Source organism: Tiliqua scincoides, chromosome 3, assembly GCF_035046505.1.
Source record: "Tiliqua scincoides isolate rTilSci1 chromosome 3, rTilSci1.hap2, whole genome shotgun sequence".
NCBI lineage: Eukaryota > Metazoa > Chordata > Lepidosauria > Squamata > Scincidae > Tiliqua > Tiliqua scincoides.
Genome location: NC_089823.1, coordinates 148,138,525 through 148,162,050, shown reverse-complemented (window position 1 = coordinate 148,162,050; position 23,526 = coordinate 148,138,525). Strand labels below are relative to the sequence as shown.

General features: G+C 41.6%; 1 protein-coding gene across 1 annotated transcript in view; it reads right to left on the bottom strand.

Annotated features, from left to right (window-relative positions):
• Positions 1–23,526, bottom strand: part of ARID5B (AT-rich interaction domain 5B) — a 230,451-nt gene that overhangs the window by 169,906 nt on the left and 37,019 nt on the right. Inside the window, exon 3 of the mRNA XM_066621840.1 lies at positions 14,179–14,404. Coding sequence (XP_066477937.1) covers positions 14,179–14,404 — 226 coding nt within the window. The remainder of the gene's footprint in view (positions 1–14,178; positions 14,405–23,526) is intronic.

The window sequence follows — 23,526 nt, the reverse complement described above, 5'->3', positions numbered from 1 at the left end:
AAATCTAAAAGCCTGCCTTTGTTTGTTTTTGCTGTTATTTAACAGCTGATACAGGTATTCTGGTGATGGTACTGTGCTGCTTAGGCACCCTAAACACATTGTTTTTTCACTGTATTAATGGTGTTTCCTTTTTTTACTGTTAAGTATTTAAGTTTGAATAAGTGTAAGAAAATGATCGCTTATCGGTAGCATATAAATTCAGACTCCGGAATGACAGTGATGCCAAACAACCACAGATTGTCCACAGGGGTGGCTGAGATAGTGACACTTTTGTTTCCTTATGGTTTACTGTATGCACACTTTGTTTCATCCATAAAATTATTTTAAAAATATTTTATATTTTTACTTGTATAAAATCACCTTCAAGCTATGTGTACAAGGCACGGGTTCTCAAACTGGGGTGTTGCGATGCCACAGCCAGGGAAGCCCTGTCTCTGCCTCCATAAGGGACACGGCAGGGGGTGACGGCGACATGATCACCATGATCACGCTACTGTCAGGGACAGAAGGTTTTTCTTTTACTTACCACAAATAGCACCAACCTTCAGGGAGGGGGTGCAGGGAGCCCCATGAACTCCCCTGCGAAACAGCAAACAGGAAGTGGGTTGTGATTGTTATTTTTAGCTTTTCTGAGGTCCAGGGAGCCCTGCAGAGTGGTCTGTGGGGCCCTAGAGCAGTGATTTTCAACCTTTTTTATCTCACGGCACACTGACAAGGCACTAAAATGGTCAAGGCACACCACCAGGTTTTTGACAATTGACAAGGCACACCATGCTGCCAGTGGAGGAGCTCACATCTTCCGTTGGCCCTATTAATAAATGACTTTCCTCCAAATTCCTGTGGCACACCTGTGAACGCACCACACCAGTGTGAGAAATGGTTGAAAATGGCTGCCCTAGAGGCAGACCTGGCTTGCTAAGTAATCCACCCCCCTTCTGTCCCCAGCAGCAGCGCAACTGTGGCGATTGCATCACCACCATCCCCCTGCCCCCGCAAAGACTTAGAGCAGTTCCCAACCTCCTGGAGAAACTCCTGGGAAGTTTGGGAACCGCTGGTAAAAGGTGTATATGAAACATTAATGAATTTTGTGTTTAGACTTGGGTCCCATCCCCAAGATATCTCATTATGTATATGCAAATATTCCAAAATCCAAACAAAATTGCTGAAGTCCAAAACACTTCTGGTCTCAAGCATTTCAGATAAGGGATACTCAACGTGTAGTAGGAAGCCATTCTGTTAAAATATAGCCTCAAATGTCTGAAAGTCCAATGCACCATGTACTGTAAGAGTGTTCCAACTTGACGCAAGGGTAATACAATCCGAAGACTCACAGTTTACCAGTGAGTACAGATAAGAGACAGCAGCCTCTGAGTTTTTTAAGGGCTAAGCTAGGTTTGGAAGAAACACATTTGCCATGATAGCATGTGAAACAGCACAAAACAAACAATAAAATAAGTCAATGACAATTATTATTTATATAGTTCCATCAGTGCACAAGGCCCTGTACAGAAACAACAGCTTTTCATCTAAATAAGAGCTACCAAGATAGAGGTGGATTTTGGTAAGACTAGAAGAAAAAAGAAGGCATGGAGGGGTGGAAGAACAAGGGCAAATGAGAGAAGAAAACAGTGATTTAAAATGGATGACTTACCAATGAATCATTCAAAGAAAGAACAAGACTCTATGGGAGACATTTAGCTGAGCAGAAAATCAGTGTGTTTAGTTAAACCACAAGATTTGGACTGAAAAGGAAATGCGATAAAGGAGAAATGAAACAATCAGTATAAGTTCTAAAGACAACAATAAGGTCAAACGTTGATGCCTCTGGCACTGAATCCGAAACTAGCCTGCACACAGAAAAATTAGAGTCAGTCTTGATAAATCAATACATGAAATTATTAAGGCCACACAGAGAATGACTTGGAATTGGGAGAATTTAGACCAAATCCAAATTTAGATTTAGACCAAATCCTCTCTCAGACATGAATGCTTACTGGTTGAACTTGAGCCAGTCACTATCCCTCAGCCTATCCTTACACAGTTGTTGCATGAAAAAAAATGCTCATATGTTACCCTGAACTCCGGAGAGGGTGGAATAAAAATGTGATTGGAAACATGTACAAACACAGTTTGCCTAGAACAGGGGTCCCAAACCCTGCCCCAGGGACCATTCATGGCCCTCAAGGACTCCCAATCTGGCCTACGGGGAGCCCCCAGTCCCCAATGAGCCTCTTGCCCTCCAGAGACTTGCTGGAGCCTGCGCTAGGCTCTCAGCGTGAGGGCGACTGTTCGACCTCTAATGTGAGGTGTGGAACGAGTGCTTACTCCACTGCTTGCTGTTTCATGTCTGTGATGCAGCAACGGCAGCGAAGGAAAGGCCAGCCTAGCTTGGTTCAAGGCCTTCATTTATATAAACTCTAATATATTCATTTGTGTAAATTTATTCAAATTTGAAATGTAAATTAATTCTTTTTTTCCTGGCCCCCGACACAGTGTCAGAGAGATGACTTGGCCCTCCTGCCAAAAAGTCTGGACACTCCTGGCCTAGAACACTGAAAATGTTAGGCCTATGAAAGCCCAACACACAACAAAGTATTGGTCTTTCCAGTGGTATATGCCCCTGCTGTATTTCTCCATGGCCAGTCTGGTATTTACAGGGTAATTAATTAGTACAGTAGCTTTTCTCACCTGACTGTCATGCAAGCCACTATTGCAGCACTTCTCAAAGTTTGTGAACCGCTGTAAGTTCCTGCAGGATGAAGGCAATGATGCAATCTCTGCAACCACGCCACTGCCTAAAAGGGGCTTTTTAAAAAAAATTTACCTGAGGCAGCTTCTGCCTCCTTGGGGGACTGGGGAGCTTATGAGCAAACCAGGTCAATGTTTAGGATTACATATGGAGATCCGGTTTCCCTCTCTTCTGTTACAGTCCACATACCACAGGTGGGGCAATCAGCACTGGTTATTCCAAGCGCACAACCATATTTGTAACATGAACACGACAAGCCTCCTGTTAAAAAAAGTACCTGCATTTTTCCACAGAACATTTCACACACACAAATTTAAAGCACAAGCACCAGACAGTGAACAAGGGAAGCCAATGTACAAACATACCCCCAGCTACTAAGGCAGAAACATAACAGGCTTATGACAGAAACTACATGCATGGTATTTCCAATTGATAATATAATTAAGCCACACCAGTTAGAACAACTCAAAAATAAGGAGGAGTAGGGAGGAGAAGCCTACTATACGGCAACAAATGGACCCCAACAAATGGAGCCCTCAAGCACTGAATTATATTATTCCTCCCCTATGCCCCTCCAATCTCAGCTCTGACTCATCCAACTTTCCCTTCTTTTTCTAGAGACACATTTGGAGATGAAGCCATTCGTAACTGCCCATCTACAGGCAGTTTGTTGCAGTGTAATTGACAATGAGCCCAGCGCAAAAAATAAATAAATGAAAATGCTGTTTTAATAACCTTATCCTAAAACACATTCTCTTGCATGCCTCAAAGCCTTTCAATAAAAAGTCAACCTGTAGAGACATATTTTCTTGGCTTAAACACCAATCCGGAGCGTATAAATGTAGTCCAACTATAATGACATATTTATAGGCCAATAAAGCTTACACTACAGCTTTCATACTTAAAGGAACACTGTAAGAATCAAAATAATTTGATTTTTTTTCCTTACAGACTGTAGCCAAAGGAACTTATTTAAAAAATGCAACTTTCCCATGTTTAATGGATGTGTTTACACTGCATAGCTGCTAAAAAATCTGTAAAATGAACAGTCCCCCAATTCAGCTATTTTCTTCTGGTTTACCAAATATGGGTATGTGATTCCACTTACTTAAAAAAAAAACCTTTCAATAATTCCGAAGACAAAAACAAAACAAAATAAAACAAAATCACTAGAGGCCTTACAAGTGAATGATTTAATCAGACCAATTCTTCTGGAAAAACAGGTTCTCAGGCTCATTATGAATAATACATTCCACAACCAATTCTATTTTTATCTATACAGTATTGTTGGTCTTCTGTTATTTTGATAAACATCTGAAAGAAGTAGCCTTAATTCTAAAAACAAAACAGCTCTCTTACTGAGTTATAATGGCACTCTAGATGGGATTTCTCTGAAGTAAGTTGATTAAGGCCAAGAGTCTGCATTTCCACAGGTCTTTGCCAGGTCTGCATGGAAATTTGAGGGGAAAGGGAGCTTCAAGTTTACACCACTAGATGGATGGACAGACCCTTCTCCTAACATGGCTCACAGTCCAGAATGATGCAGGAGAAAGACCAAGCAAATAGCCACTGGAAAAGATGTTCTGCTGGAGTGAATAAGGACACTGGCTCTTCTTCTACTGAACAGAAGAAAACCACCACTTTTAAAAAGGGCCTCCGTGCCTGGTTAGCAATTGTGTCACTACAGTTGTAAAGCTGTAATTCTAAGTGCAGATACTTGGACGTATAGCCCAAGGGCTTAGGCTTTATTTGGAAGCAAACTCCCAGGACACATGGGAGCACATCCTATATTAACACATGCAAGTTAGGCTCTCTTGGTATCAGTTAATATGAACAATCCAAAGGAATGTAGGCAGCCTTAAGTGTAGCTGAGTACTAAGTAGGGCATAAGTGTACAAACATGTCTGTGCTCCACTGATGCCAGAGGGGTTAGAGGCACCTAACCCACAGCTGTGTGTGCTCCATGCTAAAAATGTTAAAATTTTGCCCCCAGACAATCGACATTCTGCACCCTATAAACATTATGCAAATTGCCTTTACTTCATATGATTCTGTTTGCAATTTTTATTACTAAGCATCATTTATTCTAGTTTTAATAGTCACAGGGCGGTGAAAGAAGTTATGCATAGCACTGAAACTCCAACACCAATGATAGGAAATAATGTTAAGTCACTTTTCTTGCTTCTAAAATTTTGGTGGAGCTTGCCCAAACATTATAAAATATATTTTTGTGGTCATGAGTGCTAGAGACTAGATTTGTTTTTAAAAAAATTGAAATCTGAGATTCCCAGGAAGCTGAATTCTACACCCAGTACCACATTATCTGCTTTTTCTGTGGTCCAGCAAAATCACACTATACACCAGCGGTTTTCAAACTGGGGCATCGCAACGCCCCAGCCTGAGGGCCCTGGCCTCTGCCCCCTTAAGGGCTCCCTGAAGCTTAGAAAGTGAAAGTGGAGCAATCTTACCCTGCCTCCGCAAAACCGGAAATGGAGCACGATCGCTCCACTTTCACTTCTTCAGCTTTGGGGAGCCCTGCAGACAGTCACACAGGGCTCCCTAAACCCCTGGGAGGAGGCTGCAGGAGGCTCTGGTAAGTATAGCCAAGCCCCTGCAGCCTCCTGAGTGACGCGATCCTGGGAATCACATCTCTGCCTTCCCCCCATCCCCACTGCTTCCCCTCTGCCCCCACAAGAACTTAGAGCAGTTCAAAAAACCGCTGCTATACACAGATCAGGGGCCTAACATCTGAATGGGTCTGCATGCGTCCTGGAGTTGCAGTTAGTATCACAAATGCTAATTTCATATGCAGGTAAACACGAAAAGAAAGCAGAAGGCATGTAACATTAAATCTCTCAAAGCGAATGTGCTCTCTATTAGAATCTTAACAGTCACAGAATATAAGATTTATTCTTGAACAGAAAGGTTTCATAGAATTTAATTGGGGGGGGGGGAGTCAAATCCATTAGAAATTTAAAGAGGTTTGCAAACTTATTCCAAAAACCTATTCAGTTTCAGGCAGAATGACATCCTTTCAACTTTTCCAGTTCTAATCTAAACACACTTACTGGAAAGGATTCCACTGAAGTAATTGAAACTTATTCCAGTGTAATCTTAGAACTGTGGCCTGAAAGTGAGTGAGAGACTGCGTGTATGTGTGTGCAGATATATAATTTTCTTTTACATTTGTTTATTAAAGATTTAATATTCTACCGATTCTGCAGGAATGTTAAGAGACACTGGAACATCAGTTTTCTTTGAAACGCTGCAAGTCTGTCACTGGCAGTTTAAACATATAGGATTTGTCCAAAAGCATAATATACATTTTTTTAAAAATGGAAAAAAGAGCTTTATTGGTCATTTTAGATTTGCCAACACAATGACCAGTATATTTCATGTGAAATCATTAAAAATTGCATAAAACTACCTTTCAAAAGAAAAAAGTGCTGACAATGAGATCTGCACTACACAATACTTTTCCAGAGATACCAGCCTGCAATACGAGGCTGATCATTATTTCGCCCCAAGAGACTGTATGAGCAAAAGTCTGGTTCAAAATTTCTACTGTGAGTGAAGCCATTTTCTTTTAAATGAAAGGATGAGAGGTGAATCTTGTCACATCTTTTGAAACACATAAACTCATTTGGCTCTGCCCAACAGATCTCATCCATAGATAAAAGTATTTGATAAGGGTGTTCAAAATCTTATGTTCAAAATCTTATGAAAAGTGCCAGAAAGTGTTGGCAAAGACAGGGCAGGTTGATCACAGAGTGGGTAAGGGGCAGTGAGAAGAAATGATTGAAACAAGTGCAGGATTAAACTGGGGGTGGGGGGAGAGAGAGAATGTGAGGCAGTGATTCTGTATCTTTGGAAGGTGTGGACAAGTTGGGGGAAGGGACAGTAAAAGAGTTGCTAACTGTGATTGTGAGATTTGGGGGGGGGAATGTGCCTGGGGAAGGGGGTGGGGAGAAGAGGAGAGAGAAGTGCCAGTTGCCTGCTTGTGTGTTTGAGAAAAAAGAGAGAAACCAAAAGCCCAATGCTATGCATGCCTGCTCAGAAGTAAGCCCCATTATAGTCAATGGGGCTTACTCCCAGGAAAGTGAGGATGCGATAGCAGCCCCAGAGCCCAATCCTATGCATGCCTGCTCAGAAGAAAGCCCCGGCTGAAACTGGTTGAAAACCGCTGCTCTAGGGGGATGAGGGCCGCAATCAAAGAAGTCATGGCACATGTGTACCCCAACAGTATCTCTGTCTGAAGGGGAACTCAGAGCAGAACCCCAACTGATGACTGAAGTGGCAGGCTGTAACCAACACACTGAATTGAACCAGAAGTATACATACTGGCAACCAATGAAGTTGATGCAGGATGAAATAATATTTCCCTGTACACAGACTCCCACTAGGACCCATGCCTCAGCAGTTTGGGCCAGCTGTAGTTTCTGGATGCTTTTCATGAGTAGCCACACAGAGAGCATTGGAATAATTTAATCTGGCTGATGACTAACATGTGTTGCACTGGTCAGATCTGCCCTCCTCAGAAAAGGAAGTACCTGATATAATGCCACTACACTATCATTGAGCCATTTGAAAAATGTAATTTTGGAAACTTTTTTACCCAGAAAAGACTGGCGATATGATACAAACCATGCATTGATCTCTCTTACTAACCTGCATCTATCTCTCTTAACCAGCTGCAAGCTATTGGAGGGCACCAGTCCACAAAGACTTCTAGGTATAATCATACACTTCCTTATTAGTGCTTACAAATAGCCAGCACTCTCAAGGTTTGGTGTGCTTGCTACTCAGCATCCAGGCTGCTAACAGACCAAACCATGGATGAAGAAACACCCTGGTCTTGCTGGAATTACCCAATTTCTTTGGCATGATAGGTAGAGCAATTCCAGAAGCCAAGGCCTCTATGGCCAAAATGGTGCTAATGTGAATGACCTCCATCTGATCTTGTTCTACTCATTCCACCATGTGGATGACTTCATTGTAGAGGCTATTGGGCCTCCTTGCCTGCTCACTTTTGCTTGAGTATCAGATTGCACAATCCTGTCCTGAAAGGCCAGGAGTAACAAATGCATGACTCGGAGTTTGAATCTGTAAATACTCATCCCAGACCACACCCCCTGTGCTGCATCATCCCAGACATGGATTCCAAATAGACTTACATCTATCATTAGCAACATTCTGTAAGGTATTCTTAGCTACATACTTCAGGAGAGACTCATAGCCACTGATCCAGAGATCTGACCATTTCTTCATAACTTATATGACAGTATGACGCTGTGATGCTATCTCCTACTGAAAAGACAGAATTAGTTTCTTTAGAGGTCAAAGGTGAAATATGACCAATGCCACTAGTTGCTGGCAGGATCCAGTATCCCCGGAAACACAGCCAACTTCATCACATTGATTTGTCATTTGTATGTGACATTTTTGGTGAGAGCAGTTACCTTCAGTTGCCGCTCTTAAAAAAAGGAACATTCTGTTCAGAGTCACTCCCAAGTGATCTACTGGTAGCTTCTGAGAACTCTCTTCCATGTTTATGACACACCTGTGATCCTTCAGAAAGTTGATAGAAGTTTGAACATCCTTCCTAGATTTTGGTCTCCTCCTCATTATAAGGCAATGCCTTTTTCTTGACCTTTGTTTTCATGAGGATTACCTCCAGTTGGGTCCCAAAAAAGCTTCAAACTGGGAAGAGCTGGTGAGTTGAAAATGTTTTGCCTAGATTCATATTCCAGCTTCTGAGTCATGGATCTCTCCATGCTGCCATGTTCACCATCAGGGAATGTATCTTCATTTGAATTGCATCCAGGGAGAAGTCAGCCCTGTTGTAAGACTGTTCTTCTTGAGACCCTCTTTTATCATCACGACTGTTCTGGGATCTGCAGCAGTCATTTCCTCGACTTCCAGAGGCATTGCCCTGGAGCAGATTGAGTTGGAGGCCAGTGCTATAGTGTGAATACAGAACCCCTCCTATTCAATAACTTGTTTGTCATCAGCTTACTTCAGAACATTGACTCCCTTGGCCAAGATACTGTAACTGCTGTGGGTGCTGCCACAGAAGCATCATCTTGCGAAACTTCCAAGCACTCCATTATTTTGTCTGGCAGGTCACAGTGTTTGTTAGCTATTTTATTTACCGCCTTGCCTCTAGCTGGATTGATCTATTATGCCTGCTCTGTTTTGTTGAAGAATTATAGGGAAGGCTCAGAGGTTGGCTAAAGAAATATCTGGGAAAAGACTGTTCCTATACCTTTGGCTTGTGTATAAGAATCACTCTAAATACACTCACTCACCCAAACTGCACATTACATCAAGCACATACAATTGGTACTGGTGCCCTTTCCCCCCCTAAATAGCAGCCACAGGGGCCACGATCCAGATTGGAACCATGGCAGAAGCAAATAGTTAAAGACTCCATTCTCCCCATAATAACTGAAATTAAGTCAGGTTTTCAGTTACTTTTGATTAATGTCTCACCTCAATTCATATAATCAGATGGGATTCAGGAGTTGATTTTCTTGGCTCTGTTATACAAAGCTGTCACCTTAATAAGAAGGCTGTCACTGGTTCTATGGGTTATTTAACGATAAGCAAAGCAAATAAATACAATCCCTTCAAGTCTTTCATTCAAGTAATTCTGAGGGAACAATTAATACTGGATTACTTTAAAATTGTAACAGACTGCCTGGTCTTCTTTTCACAGAATGGGCCCATTACTGAAGTTACATGTTTAGCTGAAGTTCACCTGCACCCATCAGCCACACTATTACAATCTAGCAGTCATATAGGAAGTGTGTTTTACAGACTGAACTCTTGGATTCTAGAGCCAGGTTTCTGCTGTTCTCAGTAGCACAAGTGTGCTTTCCAAGTTCACATTGCACTACATGTCCCTAATTCTTCTGCTTTAATATATAAAGAGGAAATTTTGCAACATGAGGTTTGTGATCACTTTTTTTTTTGGTTGCTGGAGGGACATTACTGGGTTGCCAGCTTTCCACAGAAGATGATTTACTTATTGGTGGGAAAACAAATCCAGAATGCATTAAAAATACAGAAGATGTCCCTTAAAACACAAGCATTATTCTGACATGTCCAAACAGATGCTAGGAAATGAACTGTAAAATGGAAAATTTCCAGTGCCATTGAGAACCCATCAAGAAGAATGTTCAACGTGAAGAGATTACAGTAGGGTCTTGATCTTTGTTAGCCTAAACTCCTATCAAAATGGTGGCAGTGGGGTGGGGGGGAAGGAGGGGAGTATGGTCTATGAGAGGAAACACAAAGAGTCCCTTCGTTGCTCAGACCAGCGATCAGTCCTTATGTGGAAGCTCTGACAGAGGTCAGGGAAGACCATATGACCTACTCTGGCAAAGTATACATGAAGTTGCCTTACACTGCAACTTATATATAGTAGCCTTATAAAGCACAGTTCCATCTAGGTCAGTTAACTGTACTTACTGGTAGCAGCTCTACACTGGTTTTAGATTGGAGTCTTTTCCAGTCATACCTGGAAATGCCAGAGAAACCCTCTGCGTGCAAACCAGATGTTCTGTATCTCAGCTTCACCTGTGTTCCAATGTTCATGTTTAAAAGATGAGAAGAAGAAATTATCTGAAGGGGCTGTGGCCTCAAGTCTCAATTTCAGGAACCTCTACACTACAGGCTTGAATGTGAACACTATGGACATTAGAAAGGGAGCCCAAGCCAGAGCTGAATGACAGGAGATGAGGTGACTTTCATTTGACATCCACTTCCTCCAGACACTGTTTTACATCCTAAATATATTGGCCTGAAAGTATTCACAGATTATGAATCCCCACCTAGGTTGTATTGCACTTGGATACCACTAAACAGCTTTCTATTTCAGGTATAAAGGAAGGAAAAAACAACTTCCACTAAATGATGGTACACCTATTTATATCCGGTAACAACATAACCTTGTATTCATTATATGTTGAAGGCAATTACTTCACCAGTATAAAGTTGGCAAAGTATCCGTTTTCACTTTTAATTTTATCTTTTTTCTATTTATGGCTTACCCTTGGAGCTATGTTTAAATAACTAAAAAAAATGAAAAATCAACAAGACAGATACATCAGCTGTGCAATTTTCTCAACAAATGCACAACCCTACTTCATGTAGTGGGGGAAAAGGACAAAATATACAACTGGGACCCAAAGGGCCACACAGTTTGCTCTGTACACTTAACGGGGCTTTGAGTTTCTATTTCTTGAGCAAGGAACAACCTATACTGCTTTTCAAATTGAGGGTTTTTTCCAAAAGCAGTTCTATGATCCATGCTTGGCTTTATCTTTGACTCCTACATCTCCTTCATTCCCTATATCCAAATCATGCAGCTTTCCCCTAAAACATTGAAAAAATACATCCTTTAATCTCTGTTCCCTCAGCAAAAACACTAGTTCACGCCTGGTCATCAATCATCTTAACTACTGCAACCTTCCCCTCTCTGGTCTTCCAGTGGCTCAATTCCCTCAACCTCCATCCAGCATTGTCAAAAAAAGAATTTACCTTTTTCATTGCTGTGATCACATTACATTCCCCTGCACTGGCTTCCTATCTGCTCCTGGATGCAGGTCCTGGTCCTTATTTTTAAAACCCTCCATAGCTGCACCCCCCTTTATGTCTCTGCTCTTCTACCAAGCTCCTGTTTGTGACTTTCACCTCCACCAACCTCAGCTGTCTGTAGGTCCTCTGCTCCTTCAGCCAGCTCCATCAGTCAGCTCCTTCAGTCAGTTCCATGCCTGGAACTCTTTCTGTGATCACCTAAAGGATGTCCCCCTTTTACAATTACTACATCATACCGCAATTAAGCCTAAGTACATGTCCATGGAATAAGGCAGGACACATCTTCTTTTTCATTGTAAATTGCTGTGCATCATGATGGCACCACACACAGACACACACAATCAGCCTTCTACTTCTGTGAGGGTTATGGTCCAAAGTCAGTGCTTAAAGTCAAATGGTATATAGTCAAAACTCCCTTAAAGCAAAAAAAATATGTATTGTCTCTTAAAGAACTAAAAGCACAGCAAGAGAGATATGAGAGACATGTGGGGGCTCAGGGAACAACCACTTCATTTTCCTGTTTCAGGCTCTCTCCAGGGCATAAACAGACTAAGTGGAATGGCGGGCAGAGTTCCCTGCACTATTTTAATTGTTTTTTCTCTGTCTTGGGGGAGGCAAGCACGTATACAGGTGTCTTAACAACAGGGATATGTTCCTGCACCCTCTTGTCAGGTGATGCTGATGTTAATTCAAAGCCTCCTGAGCCAAGGGGAACTGTGCTGGGGGGGGGGGAGGGAGAACAGTGATCAGTGACAGTCCCTTGCATATGTAACCTGTTGCTGGTTGGAACAGGTTCACCTATGCTTGATTTCACACTTGTAGGATGTAGGCTGACTGTAATTATTAAGAATTATATACTGTAGATACTATAGTATCTAAAATTTTAATAGTCTAAAATGTGACTATATTATGTAAAATTTTTGCCAAGTAATCAAGCTCCAATTATCACTTCACCTTATCTCTGGGTCAATCAGAGAGCAGAGCCTTTCAACTCTGAAAAATTTCCTTTCTTGCTAAAGCAGGCTCATTAGAAGCAATGCAGAAAACATTTGTTTCTATAGTAACTTTCCAGCCAAAGTTAACCTTTTATTTTCCTCCTTTCCCTTTTGCAAAAGCTGTTGCAGCCTGGTTCTGTTTTGCATTTAGCAGAGATCTGTTTTTTTCAACATCAGGATGGGATCCTCCTTTTCATTTGAAGCAAAGTCCCAGGCTACAATTCAATGCACCATTACTTAAGATTAACACCCATGGAAAGCAGTGGGTCTACTTCTGAGTAAAAAGGGTTGCAAGTATATGTAGCTGCATCTCTCTGCTGTGAATTGAATTGCACACTCCCAGTTATGTGTTATGGGTTGTATGTTGTATGTAGAGCTTCTGGCTTAACACACCAGACACCTTAAAGGTGGATTTGATTCCTGGATCTCCTGCAGTGGTTCCCAACCTTTTTCACTTGCATATCCCTTGGCAGCCCATTTTCATAAATCGTACCCCCCATTAGCAAAATGTTTGTAATTAATAATACAAGCCCTCATATCCTCTATATGAAAGCCCAGACTTCATGTATTTATCACAGTTTTTTCTCTTTTTATCTGTTTGAAGAACAGAAGACTCTGCCTTTGCACTGTTTTGCACCAGAAGTGTGCTGAGAAATTCTGGGTGATTGATCACTTTCCATATTATGTTTTTTACTGTGCTGGTTTTCAATCACTGGTTCATAGATGAATTGATGACTAAAAACTAGCTATTGGTGGGGCTTTCACAGCCAACTAGCTACCTTCCTTCCTGCCTTGCTGGCCCTGCAAAGCATTCTGGAGCACGACCTGCCTTTTTCTGCCATTATGCCATTCTTTTTCAAGTACCCCTAAAGGCCCTGTTGAGTGTCCCTGGGGTGTACATGAATCCCAGGTTGGGAACCACTGTTCTACTGGTATGTTGTTTACAGTGCACGGATAGTGTTTACAAAAAGGTGGTGAAGACCAGAATGTAAAAAGAATAAAAATGTATCTTATGATCTTTTACTATGTTTTTAATAAATTAGGGACTGTACAGTTCTTAGGTAACAATTAGTGGTAAGTTATTTTTCAGGATCTGGCCTCAGGTAAAATCAGTCAAAACTATAGTCAGACACCAGCCTAAGTTTAACCCCCGACTTATCTGAGGGTCATAGAAAATTCCATGATTTTTTTCCTTAAAACCTGCCCTCAACTTATCTGTGAGATCAACTCATGGGCGTGTGTCTGCGGTAAATATTTATTATTGACAACAATGGTTTGTTGTATGGTATGGCATGAGAAAACGTTCTAGTGGCATGTGCCCCAACTTTTGGAAATTTTACTTCAGATATCAAAATACCTTTTCACCTCAGATATCAGGTGACCTCTTTTATTGATAGTCTTTGCTACGTTAGGCCTCAGAGCAAGAAAAATAGCAGGGAAAGTTACGCTTCTTCAAGGCCAACTGTTTCTTGCCATAAAATTCTGCATTATTCAAGTTATAGAGGCCTGGATCCAATGCACACATACTGTAGACATGTAAGGATTTGGGCATGCTTAGTGAGATTTTTGACGTTTCTTATTTGAACATAAGACTCCCCACATCATAGACTACTTTTGAAAGTTCCCTCAGTTTGATATGTGACATTGGGAAGAGGCTACTTTTTTTAAAAAACATAAGTATGAAGAATCTTAGGGCACACAAAACTACTTTTATGCTTCTTTGAATACCAGCAACAGAACTAACCCAATTGATAAGACCTGTGAAAATTTCACCCAGCCAAACATCACAGAATCACTCTTATGGAATCACATAGAAGAGGTAATGGTACTCACCAAGGTCAGCCTTCTCCTTCAAAATGTCTTTAAAGTTGAGGCCGCTGTTGTGTGTGGATTGCCGGAACCTTGTCAGTGCTTCCTTCTGTCCATTCTTTCCCAGTTCTGCGAGTCTGACAGCTTCGCCCCGGAGGCCATGTTTCCATTTGGAGAAATCTGCCTGGGCCCATTTTGCCAAATCTTCAAGTTTTACTGTTACCTTCTCTGAAGCAGCAATAACTTCATCCTGCAAGAAACAAGCGGAGAAAAGAGTCACAATCGGCTGTGTCATATCGGCATCCGTCACTTAACAGGAATAAGTTCTACAGAATGCACTCTCAGGCCATTCTGTTGCACACTAACTTATATATTGATATTCTTTTGTTGTACGGGGTTGGTTCCTAAGTGTACAGTACTTACACAAACCTAGATGGTTAGCGCCATGACCCACTTTGTCAGCCACAGTGGCTGGGTGGCACCCCAAAATGCCTTGCAGCAGTCGGGTAACATTCAAGAATGCTTTGCAGTGTCACAGCCAATGCCGGGCTGCAGCCTACCAAAAACTGGATCGCAACCCACTGGTCACAGCTACACAAGGTTACACAGCTACACAAAACCCCAAGATTTTTCAGTTCCATTATAACCTTTTGTATTTTAATTGGTTGTCAGCTGCCTTGGGTGCCCTTTGGGGAGAAAGGAGGGGTAAAAATTGAATAAATAAAATAAATAGAATATGGAACCACAGTAGATATGCAGTTCATTGTTGACTGAAACATCATTATGCAGCACATACCTGTATATGGTAACATTGACCATTCTTGCTCCCTGACATCTTATTAGAATTATTAATTTGGTTTTAGTTGGATTAATTTTCACCATCATTACTGCACAATGTTCTAAATCAAAGAAACATATTTTTGTGCACGATACCTTCTTTTTGTCAACTGCCCTTTTACTTGCTCATACCTATTAACTCACTCTAACTACATGCAGTATTCATATACACATCCATATTGACATAACACACTTTCTCCAAACCCTTTCTGCCAACAGCACATATGCCCGTTATGTGAACAGTTTTGGTTTAAATTTCTGAGCAGCAAGAATGTTCATAAACATTATGTGACTTCTCAGCATCTTAACCAGTAGAGATGGCCTAATAGCTACAGAGTTTTCAAAGACTGCAGTCTGTGTTCAGTATTTTCTTCTGTTGCCAAGTTTATCTGATTACGGGGTATTTTGGCAAAACCATATTCTTCTGCAAGTCTACATGTTCTGTGCTTTCATGTGATCCTTCATTCATCTAGGACTATAGTAAGTGCTTAAAAGATTAAGCTGGCTTTGACTGCGCAAATAGATATATCAATATCACATTGTGCCTTCTGTGACTTTTTAGTGTCTCTGTTATTTAAGCCAACTTTTTACATGATAAGAAACTACCAAGTATATCAAAAGCTGAGATCTTGAAATAAATTAGAAATCAGACTTGAGAAAGTACATTCTGTGTATTGCCAAAGGCTGAGGGGAAGTGCACTTTTTGAAAATGCAATTAACCTGCAAATGTAAGAATTCATAGCCAGATGACTAATGGTTCTAGCAAGTCCTCACATAAATGACCTAAGTAAATCTGGGATTCCTGGAACTCTGACTCACCAGAAAATTCCTCTGTTTATGGTACAGTTTCCCTGGCTTAGATACAAATACCAAATTTAAGTTTTACCCTAAAAGTTAAATGAAGCTGTGATGTAATCCCAAAAGAAATACTACAGAAATTCTACAAGCTTCCTACAAAAAGAAACTTGCACATTCTCAGGTTTCCTGCTAATGTTTTCAAGATCAGAAAGGAACAAAACTGCAGCCCCCATCTTTAAACATATATTTTACAGAAAAGCTGCTTAAGTTTAGTTGGGCCTGCAGAGAGTACAAATGTACTTCTCTTTTTTACATTTTAAAAAATGCAAAAACAAAAAACATGCAGATCCAGTTACAATGCAGAAAACACGAAATGAGCACTTCTAAAGTTGCACCCTTCCCGGAAACAATCAACTCTTCTCACACATGATGAATAAGCAGAACTGCATTTTATGGAACTCATGAAGGCAGTTGAGGAGTTTCTTTATGAATTAGTTTCTTTTTTTTTTAATATCCTAGCAAGTACATATTCCATATTTAAGCCTGATATTTGAAATGAAGAGTCAGGATGTAACAACCTAAGGACTGGGAGAGCTCTGGAGTCAGTGATTTTAACTGAGTTACTCGAGAGTAAATTATTTCAGGAATGTCACAGCAAGTCAATGAGCCTTCCATTAATCACTGAAAACTCACGTTTAAGTTCTTTGGGCTCTCAAAAAGAAAAGTACTAAAGAGTAATATTAATTATCTGGGCAGTGTGTGAGGAGAAGACTGATGTTTATGTTCATGTTGTGTTCTTTGTATACTATTGTTTTGTTTTGTTTTTTCTCTGTATTTTATGCCAATAAAGGTCTTACTGAACTGAACTGAACTGAATATTAATTATGTTTGTTCATACAGTAATACCTCCAATAATGCAGGGATTCAATTCTTGGAAAGCTGAGCACCATATGAAGCAGCCATTTAGGAAATATCATGGACTATATGTCAGGAAACATATAGTTTCTGGCGGATTGGCCAGAATACATTGCTTTTATTGGCTGCAGTAACTGTCAATCAACCCAAGATGAAGAGCAATGATCTAGCACAGTGCTTCTCAAAGTTTGTCCCCTGCTGTACCACTTCACAAGGTCCACCTATTCGAAGTACCACTGGAAGTAACCGGCGATATCATTGCCAGTTATTTCTGAATTGGGCGGCCAGATGTAACACCAACACACACCAGTAAGAGGCTCAGGGTGGATGGGAGAGCCTTTTTTGAGTGTGGAAAAGCATGCTTTGGAGCCTCCTATTGCTGTTTGATGCATCACATTCCTGGTCTCACTGCTGGGCGAGGGGTCCAGGGGTTTCGCAAGTAACACCAGATTCCACTTCAATTACACTGGTGGTACACGTACCACTGGTTGAGAAACACTGTTCTAGGAGGTATTGCTGTATGAGTTTTGTTATGAATGTAGTGAAAAAGACTAATTCCATGCTTGGGATTAATAGAAAAGGCATTGAGAATAAGATGATTAATATTATAATGTCGTCGTACATATCGATGGTAAGGCCACACCTGCAGCATTTCCACATCTGGTAAGGCAATAAGGTAAGGTAAGGCCACACCAGTTTTGGTCACCACATCTCTAAAAGGATATAGTGGAAATGGAAAAAGTGTAGAAGAGAGCAACCAAAATGATTACTGAGCTGGGGCACCTCCCTTACGAGAAAAGGCTATAGCATTTGGGGCTCTTCAGTCTAGAAAAGAGGCGTCTAAGGGGGGGCATGATTGAGACATACAAAATTACGCAGGATGGATAGAGTAGATAAAGAGATGCTCTTTTCCTTCTCACGTAACACCAGAACCAGGGGACATCAACTAAAATTGAGTGTTGGGAGAGTTAGGACAGACAAAAGAAAATATTTCTTTACTCAGCATGTAATTAGTCTGTGGAACTCCTTGCCACAGAAAGTGGTGATACCATCTCAGCTAGATGCCTTTATGAGGGGACTGGACAAATTTCTGGAGGTAAAGTCCATCACAGGTTACAAGTCATGATTTTAGAAGTAGACTACCTCAGAATGCCAAATACAGGGGAGGGCTACAGGACACAGATTGTGTCTTGCTGTCTTGTGTATTCCCTGAAGCATTTTGTGGGCAACTGTCAGATACAGGAAGCTGGACTAGATAGGCCTTTGGCCTGATCCAGTGGGGCTCTTCTTATGTTCTTATGTAATTTTCTCCCCATATTTTTATTCTGCTCTTCCTCTGGGTGGTGTACATGGTGTAATACCATATTTCCTCACAACCACCCTTGTAAAATAGTTAGATCATGAAGCAAGATACATGAATAAATATGAATTGTCCCCTAGCCCTGCTAACGGGTCAGGGGAGCACCTTCTAAATTGGTGTCCTCTTATATTGAGCTGGGGGGGAGGGGAGAGAGAGAGAGAGAGACCAAATGTCTCTCTTCAACCTGATGTGGCATCTTTTCCACATCTTTTTATTGCTGGTCTCTCTCTCTCTCTCTCTCTCTTTCAATGTCCCTGCCCCTTTAAGGACTAGGGGGAAGATAGCAATGCAATCCCCAGGGTCACACTGCTGCTGGGGATGGGAGCGTTTTTTACTTACCCTGCACTGCAGTGTCTTCTCCCCACTCCTTAAAGGGACAAGGGCAGGGACAAGTGCTTCTCTGGCTGGTGGGTTGCGACCCACCAGTGTGGGACCAGGAAAAGGTCCAGCCCCCCCCCCCGTGCCTGCAAAGTAAAAGTAAAAAAAGAAAAAAAAAAGGCACTTCCAGTTTTTGTGACGAAACCAGAAATGCCTGGGGTTTTTTTCTCTTTTCTTTGCTTAGATTTTTGCAGGCATAGGGAGCCCTTCAAAGAGTTCCATGGACACCCCCCCCCCCCGGGGCTCCCCAGGACTGCAGCACTGCTTGCAGGTAAGTGAAAAAAGCCCCTCCCATCCCTGGCAGCAGTATGATCCTGGGAATCACATTGCTGTCTTCCCTTCCTTCTCTGCACACACAGTGCTAGTAAGTGTTTGTAGAAGTCCTTATAGGAGTTTGGGAAGCACAGATCTAGAGGATTACACTGTAAGTTATGAAGGTGCATGTGTGAACCAGCCCCTAGCCAAGACTAATAGAAGAAAATCTTACCCAAGTCATTACACAAACACATAAGGACACAGATGCATTCTTTGTTGATGAATACATTCTTCAGGTAATAAAATACTCCTCACAGCCAACAAAACAAAGTGGAGAGAGGGTTATTATAAGAAGCTAGGCACACTAAGAAACTTGCAAAGGGTGATGGGGAAGCTGATTTAATAACTCATTCTTTCCTTTGTGACTCAGAATGCCTATAGGAGCAGTCATCTCTTATTACACTCAGAACAATATCAAATATTTGGCCAAAACCAAAAAGCATGATTGTAGGCTAAGGGTGGTTTTCTTGACTGAATCCTTGATTAAGCCATCATAGTCCTACTGAAATTACTGTCATAAAAACAATTTACCAATATTTTCCAGTGTTTAACTGGTTGATTAAACTATCATTGTTTGATTGCTCAAATGATAAACTTTGCATACAGTACACATACAAGCAAGCAAAAAGCTCTCGCCTACTGTACATATTACCTGGTCCATACAGATACATGTATCATATATGGCAAATCTGTACGGCAGCCCAAGCTCCCACAAAACAAAACACATTAGATGTGATTTGAGGGACTCCTGCATGTACCCTGCTTGTGCTCAATTAAGTCTTAAGTATCACCTTTTTAAAATGTTCAGTATAAAAGCTCTGATAAGCAGCTATTCTTCATAAAAATCCAAGAACCAGTTCAGATGTGGCCTTGCTTAAAGTGCTGTTTTTCAAAGTAGCTGTTACGACCACATGATTATTACTTCCATTACCAGTTTGTGCACATCCTTTCCAAGAATTTTGATGACTAACTCTTGGTTGGCATTCAAAGCGAGCAAACAATTTAATAACCAAAAAGACGAGTACAATCATTACTACATCATCAATGAATAATCCTGTTTTTGAGAACACAATCTTTATATTCAGACTCTGAGGCACAGAAGGTACACACAGGAACCATAAAATCTGTACCGATTGCTGTGAACATAACTATTTCCTTTCTCCTGTTTAATTCAAGTCTGCAAATGCTCATGCACGCACAGAGTCCCTGCCGATTTCACTAGATATTCATGATTTACTTGAAAAATCAAATAAAATGCAGAAGGCTGAAATATCAGAAGCCTCGTAAGTGTTAAAAGCTTATGTTTACATTTCATTTTGTCTTCCTTCCCCTTGTTATCCTCTTCTTTTTGAACTGAGGAAGGATCAAGGGATATTAGCAGATGGCTGCTTCTGTGTCAAGGCCATTGGTCCATCTAGCTCAGTGTTGCCGACACTAACTGGCATTGGACCCTCCAGGGTTCTAGATAGGGGTCTTTCTCAGCCCTGCTCCTAAAGATGTCAGGGATTGAACCTGGGATCTTCTGGATGCAAGATCTGTGTTCCACCACTGCTGTATCTTGCTTATGGTTCTCTGTAGTGATTTATTTTAAATATTTACGCTTTACTTACTAGTTCTCAAAGTGGCTTACAGTATAATTAAAATACAATTAAAAAGACAATTATGATGTTAAGAGCCCCTCACTGAGTAGGTCATCTTCATCTGAGCTGCTGTGGACATCTCCTGGCACCAGGGATATAGGGTAAGCAAAGATAGATGTTTACAAGCCTTCCCCCCCCCCACCCTCAGATATTCTAGATGCTGCTAAATAATTCTTTTTATTGTAGATTTTAATTTGTTTTGTACATAGAATTTCCATTTTGTACAGCACCTTGAGGGGCCCCCTACCAGGGTAGCGTTAAACAGCAAATGATATATTACAGCAAGTCCATCATACAATAATAATCACAACTATCAGGGTTTACAATTATATCACTTCCACCAGCACTCAGGACCAGAATAAAGAAGCTTTGCAGAAACTGATCATGCAGCTATTTTAGCACTTGTACACTACCAAAGACCAGCTCTTTGAAGTCCCACCAATTTCAGTGGAGAGATTTAAGCACACTCCTACATAAACATTTGTAGCTTCTCACTAAAATAAGTGGGGCTTTAAAGTGCTTAACACTAAGGAAGGGACTGTGGCCTTTCTGTTAAAACTTGTGGCAGCTAATACCCCCCCCCAAAAAAAAGTTCTTCTTGTACACCATAGCAGGAGGTTCAAGAATGCAACAACATTTTGGCCCAGAATCCTTTTGTACAGACTTGACTTAAGGGCCAGGACCAGATTTCAGCAGCAGAGCTCCAAAATGTGTCAAGAAACAGCACTCATGAGCATGCACAAAGTGCCCTTTTCTTACTGCTGAATAAGAAGAGCCCTGCTGGATCAGGCCTAGAGCCCATGTGATCCAGCTTCCTATATCTCACAATGGCCCATCAGATGCCTCAGGGAACACACAGATGACAAGATACTTGCATCTTGCTGCCACTTCCCTGCACCTGGCTTTTCATTTACCCTCATACCCACCAATGAAGACACCAGACTGCAGCCTGGGTTTAACTTGGGCCACCTTATTAAACACAAGTGACCAATTTTTAAAACATGAGACCTTCTGAACACACTGTAGCCTTGCCAGTCTGGGGTAGGCAAAAAAAACTGCCATCCACAGCCATTTGAATGACATAAAAAAAAATTCCTACCCGCCTTCATGATGAGCAACCAGCAAGTCTCAGACTGTACATAGCCATCATGGCTTGTAATCTGTGATGGAGTTTTCCTTCAGAAATCTGTCCAATTCCCTTTTAAAGGTATCTAGGCCAGATGTCATCATCACATTCTGCGGCAAGGAGTTCCACAGACTAATGGAAAAGGTGCAAAAGAGAGCGACTAAGATGATTACGGGGCTGGAGCACCTTCCTTATGAGGAAAGGCTACGGCATTTGGGCCTCTTCAGCCTAGAAAAGAGACGCTTGAGGGGGGACATAATTGAGACATACAAAATTATGCAGGGAATGGACAGAGTGGATAGGGAGATGCTCTTTACACTCTCACATAATACCAGAAACAGGGGACATCCACTAAAATTGGAGTGTTGGGCGGGTTAGGACAGACAAAAGAAAATATTTCTTTACTCAGCATGTGGTCGGTCTGTGGAACTCCTTGCCACAGGATGTGGTGCTGGCGTCTAGCCTAGACGCCTTTAAAAGGGGATTGGACGAGTTTCTGGAGGAAAAATCCATTATGGGGTACAAGCCATGATGTGTATGCGCAACCTCCTGATTTTAGAAATGGGTTAAGTCAGAATGCCAGATGTAGGGGAGGGCACCAGGATGAGGTCTCTTGTTATCTGGTGTGCTCCCTGGGGCATTTGGTGGGCCGCTGTGAGATACAGGAAGCTGGACTAGATGGGCCTATGGCCTGATCCAGTGGGGCTGTTCTTATGTTCTTATGTTCTAATTAAAACAGTGGGTAAAGAAACACTGTATTTTCTTTTTGTCTGTTCTAACTCTCCCAACTTGATTTTAGTGGATGTCCCCTAGTTCTGGTGTTGTGTGAGAGGGAAAAGAGCACCTCTATCCACTCTAATGATACCCTGCATAATTTTGTATGTCTCAGTCATGTTCCCCCTCAGGCACCTGTTTTCTAGAGCCTCAAGCACTGCAGCCTTTTCTCATAAGAGAGGTGCCCCAGCACAGTAATTTTGGTCACTCTCTTCTGCACCTTTCCTAGTTCCACTATGTCCTTTCTGAGATGTGGTGACCAGAACTAAACACAATACTCCAGATGTGGCCTTACCATTGATTTGTAAAATGGTATTATAATATGGGCTGTTTTAATCTCAATCCCCTTTTTAATAATCCTGAGCATGGAATTGGCTTTCTTCACGGCCACTGCACATTGGGTCAACATTTTCATCAAGCTGTCCACCAGCACCCCAAGATTTATTTCCTGAGCTGTCACAGACAGCTCAGAACCAGTTAGCCTATGTGTGAAGTTTTGATTTCTTGCCCCAATATTCATTACTTTACACTTACTTACATTGAAACGCATCTGCCATTTTGCTGCCCTTTCTCCCAGTTTGGAGAGACCCTTCTGGAGCTCTTCACAATCCCTTCTGGTGTTCACAACCCGGAAAAGTTTAGTGTCATCTACAAACTTGACCACCATGCTGTTTAACGCTGTCTACAGGTCATTTATGAACAAGTTGAAAAGCACCAGCCCCGGGACAGATCCTTGAGGCATACCACTTTTCACCTCTCTCCATTGTAAAAAATTCACATACCCTTTTCTACTGCCCACTTCATGACGTCTCACGCAAGAAATATCTAGGCCCTTTGCTAACTAGGATGCAGGGCTGGGAGGACTCAATCATGCTTCAGTCTCTCCTTTCCACATCTGACTCTGAGACCCTTGATAGGGTCGCTGCCTTTTTATCTGGGGTAATTGCCAGGCAGAGCTCTGGAACTCTGGGCAGTATGTGAGGAAAAGACTGATGTCTATGTTGTGGTGTCTTTGTATATTTTTGTTTTGTTTTGTTCTTTCTCTGTATTTTATGCCAATAAAGGTCTACTGAACTGAACTGAACTGAACTGTAAAAAATTGCCCATTGAGAACCACTCCGTTTCCTAGTCCTCAACAAATTCTTAATCCATAAGAGGACCTGCCCTCTTATTCCCACACAGTATGTCTATACTATGCCACAGTATGCTTATAAGCACAGTATGTCTAT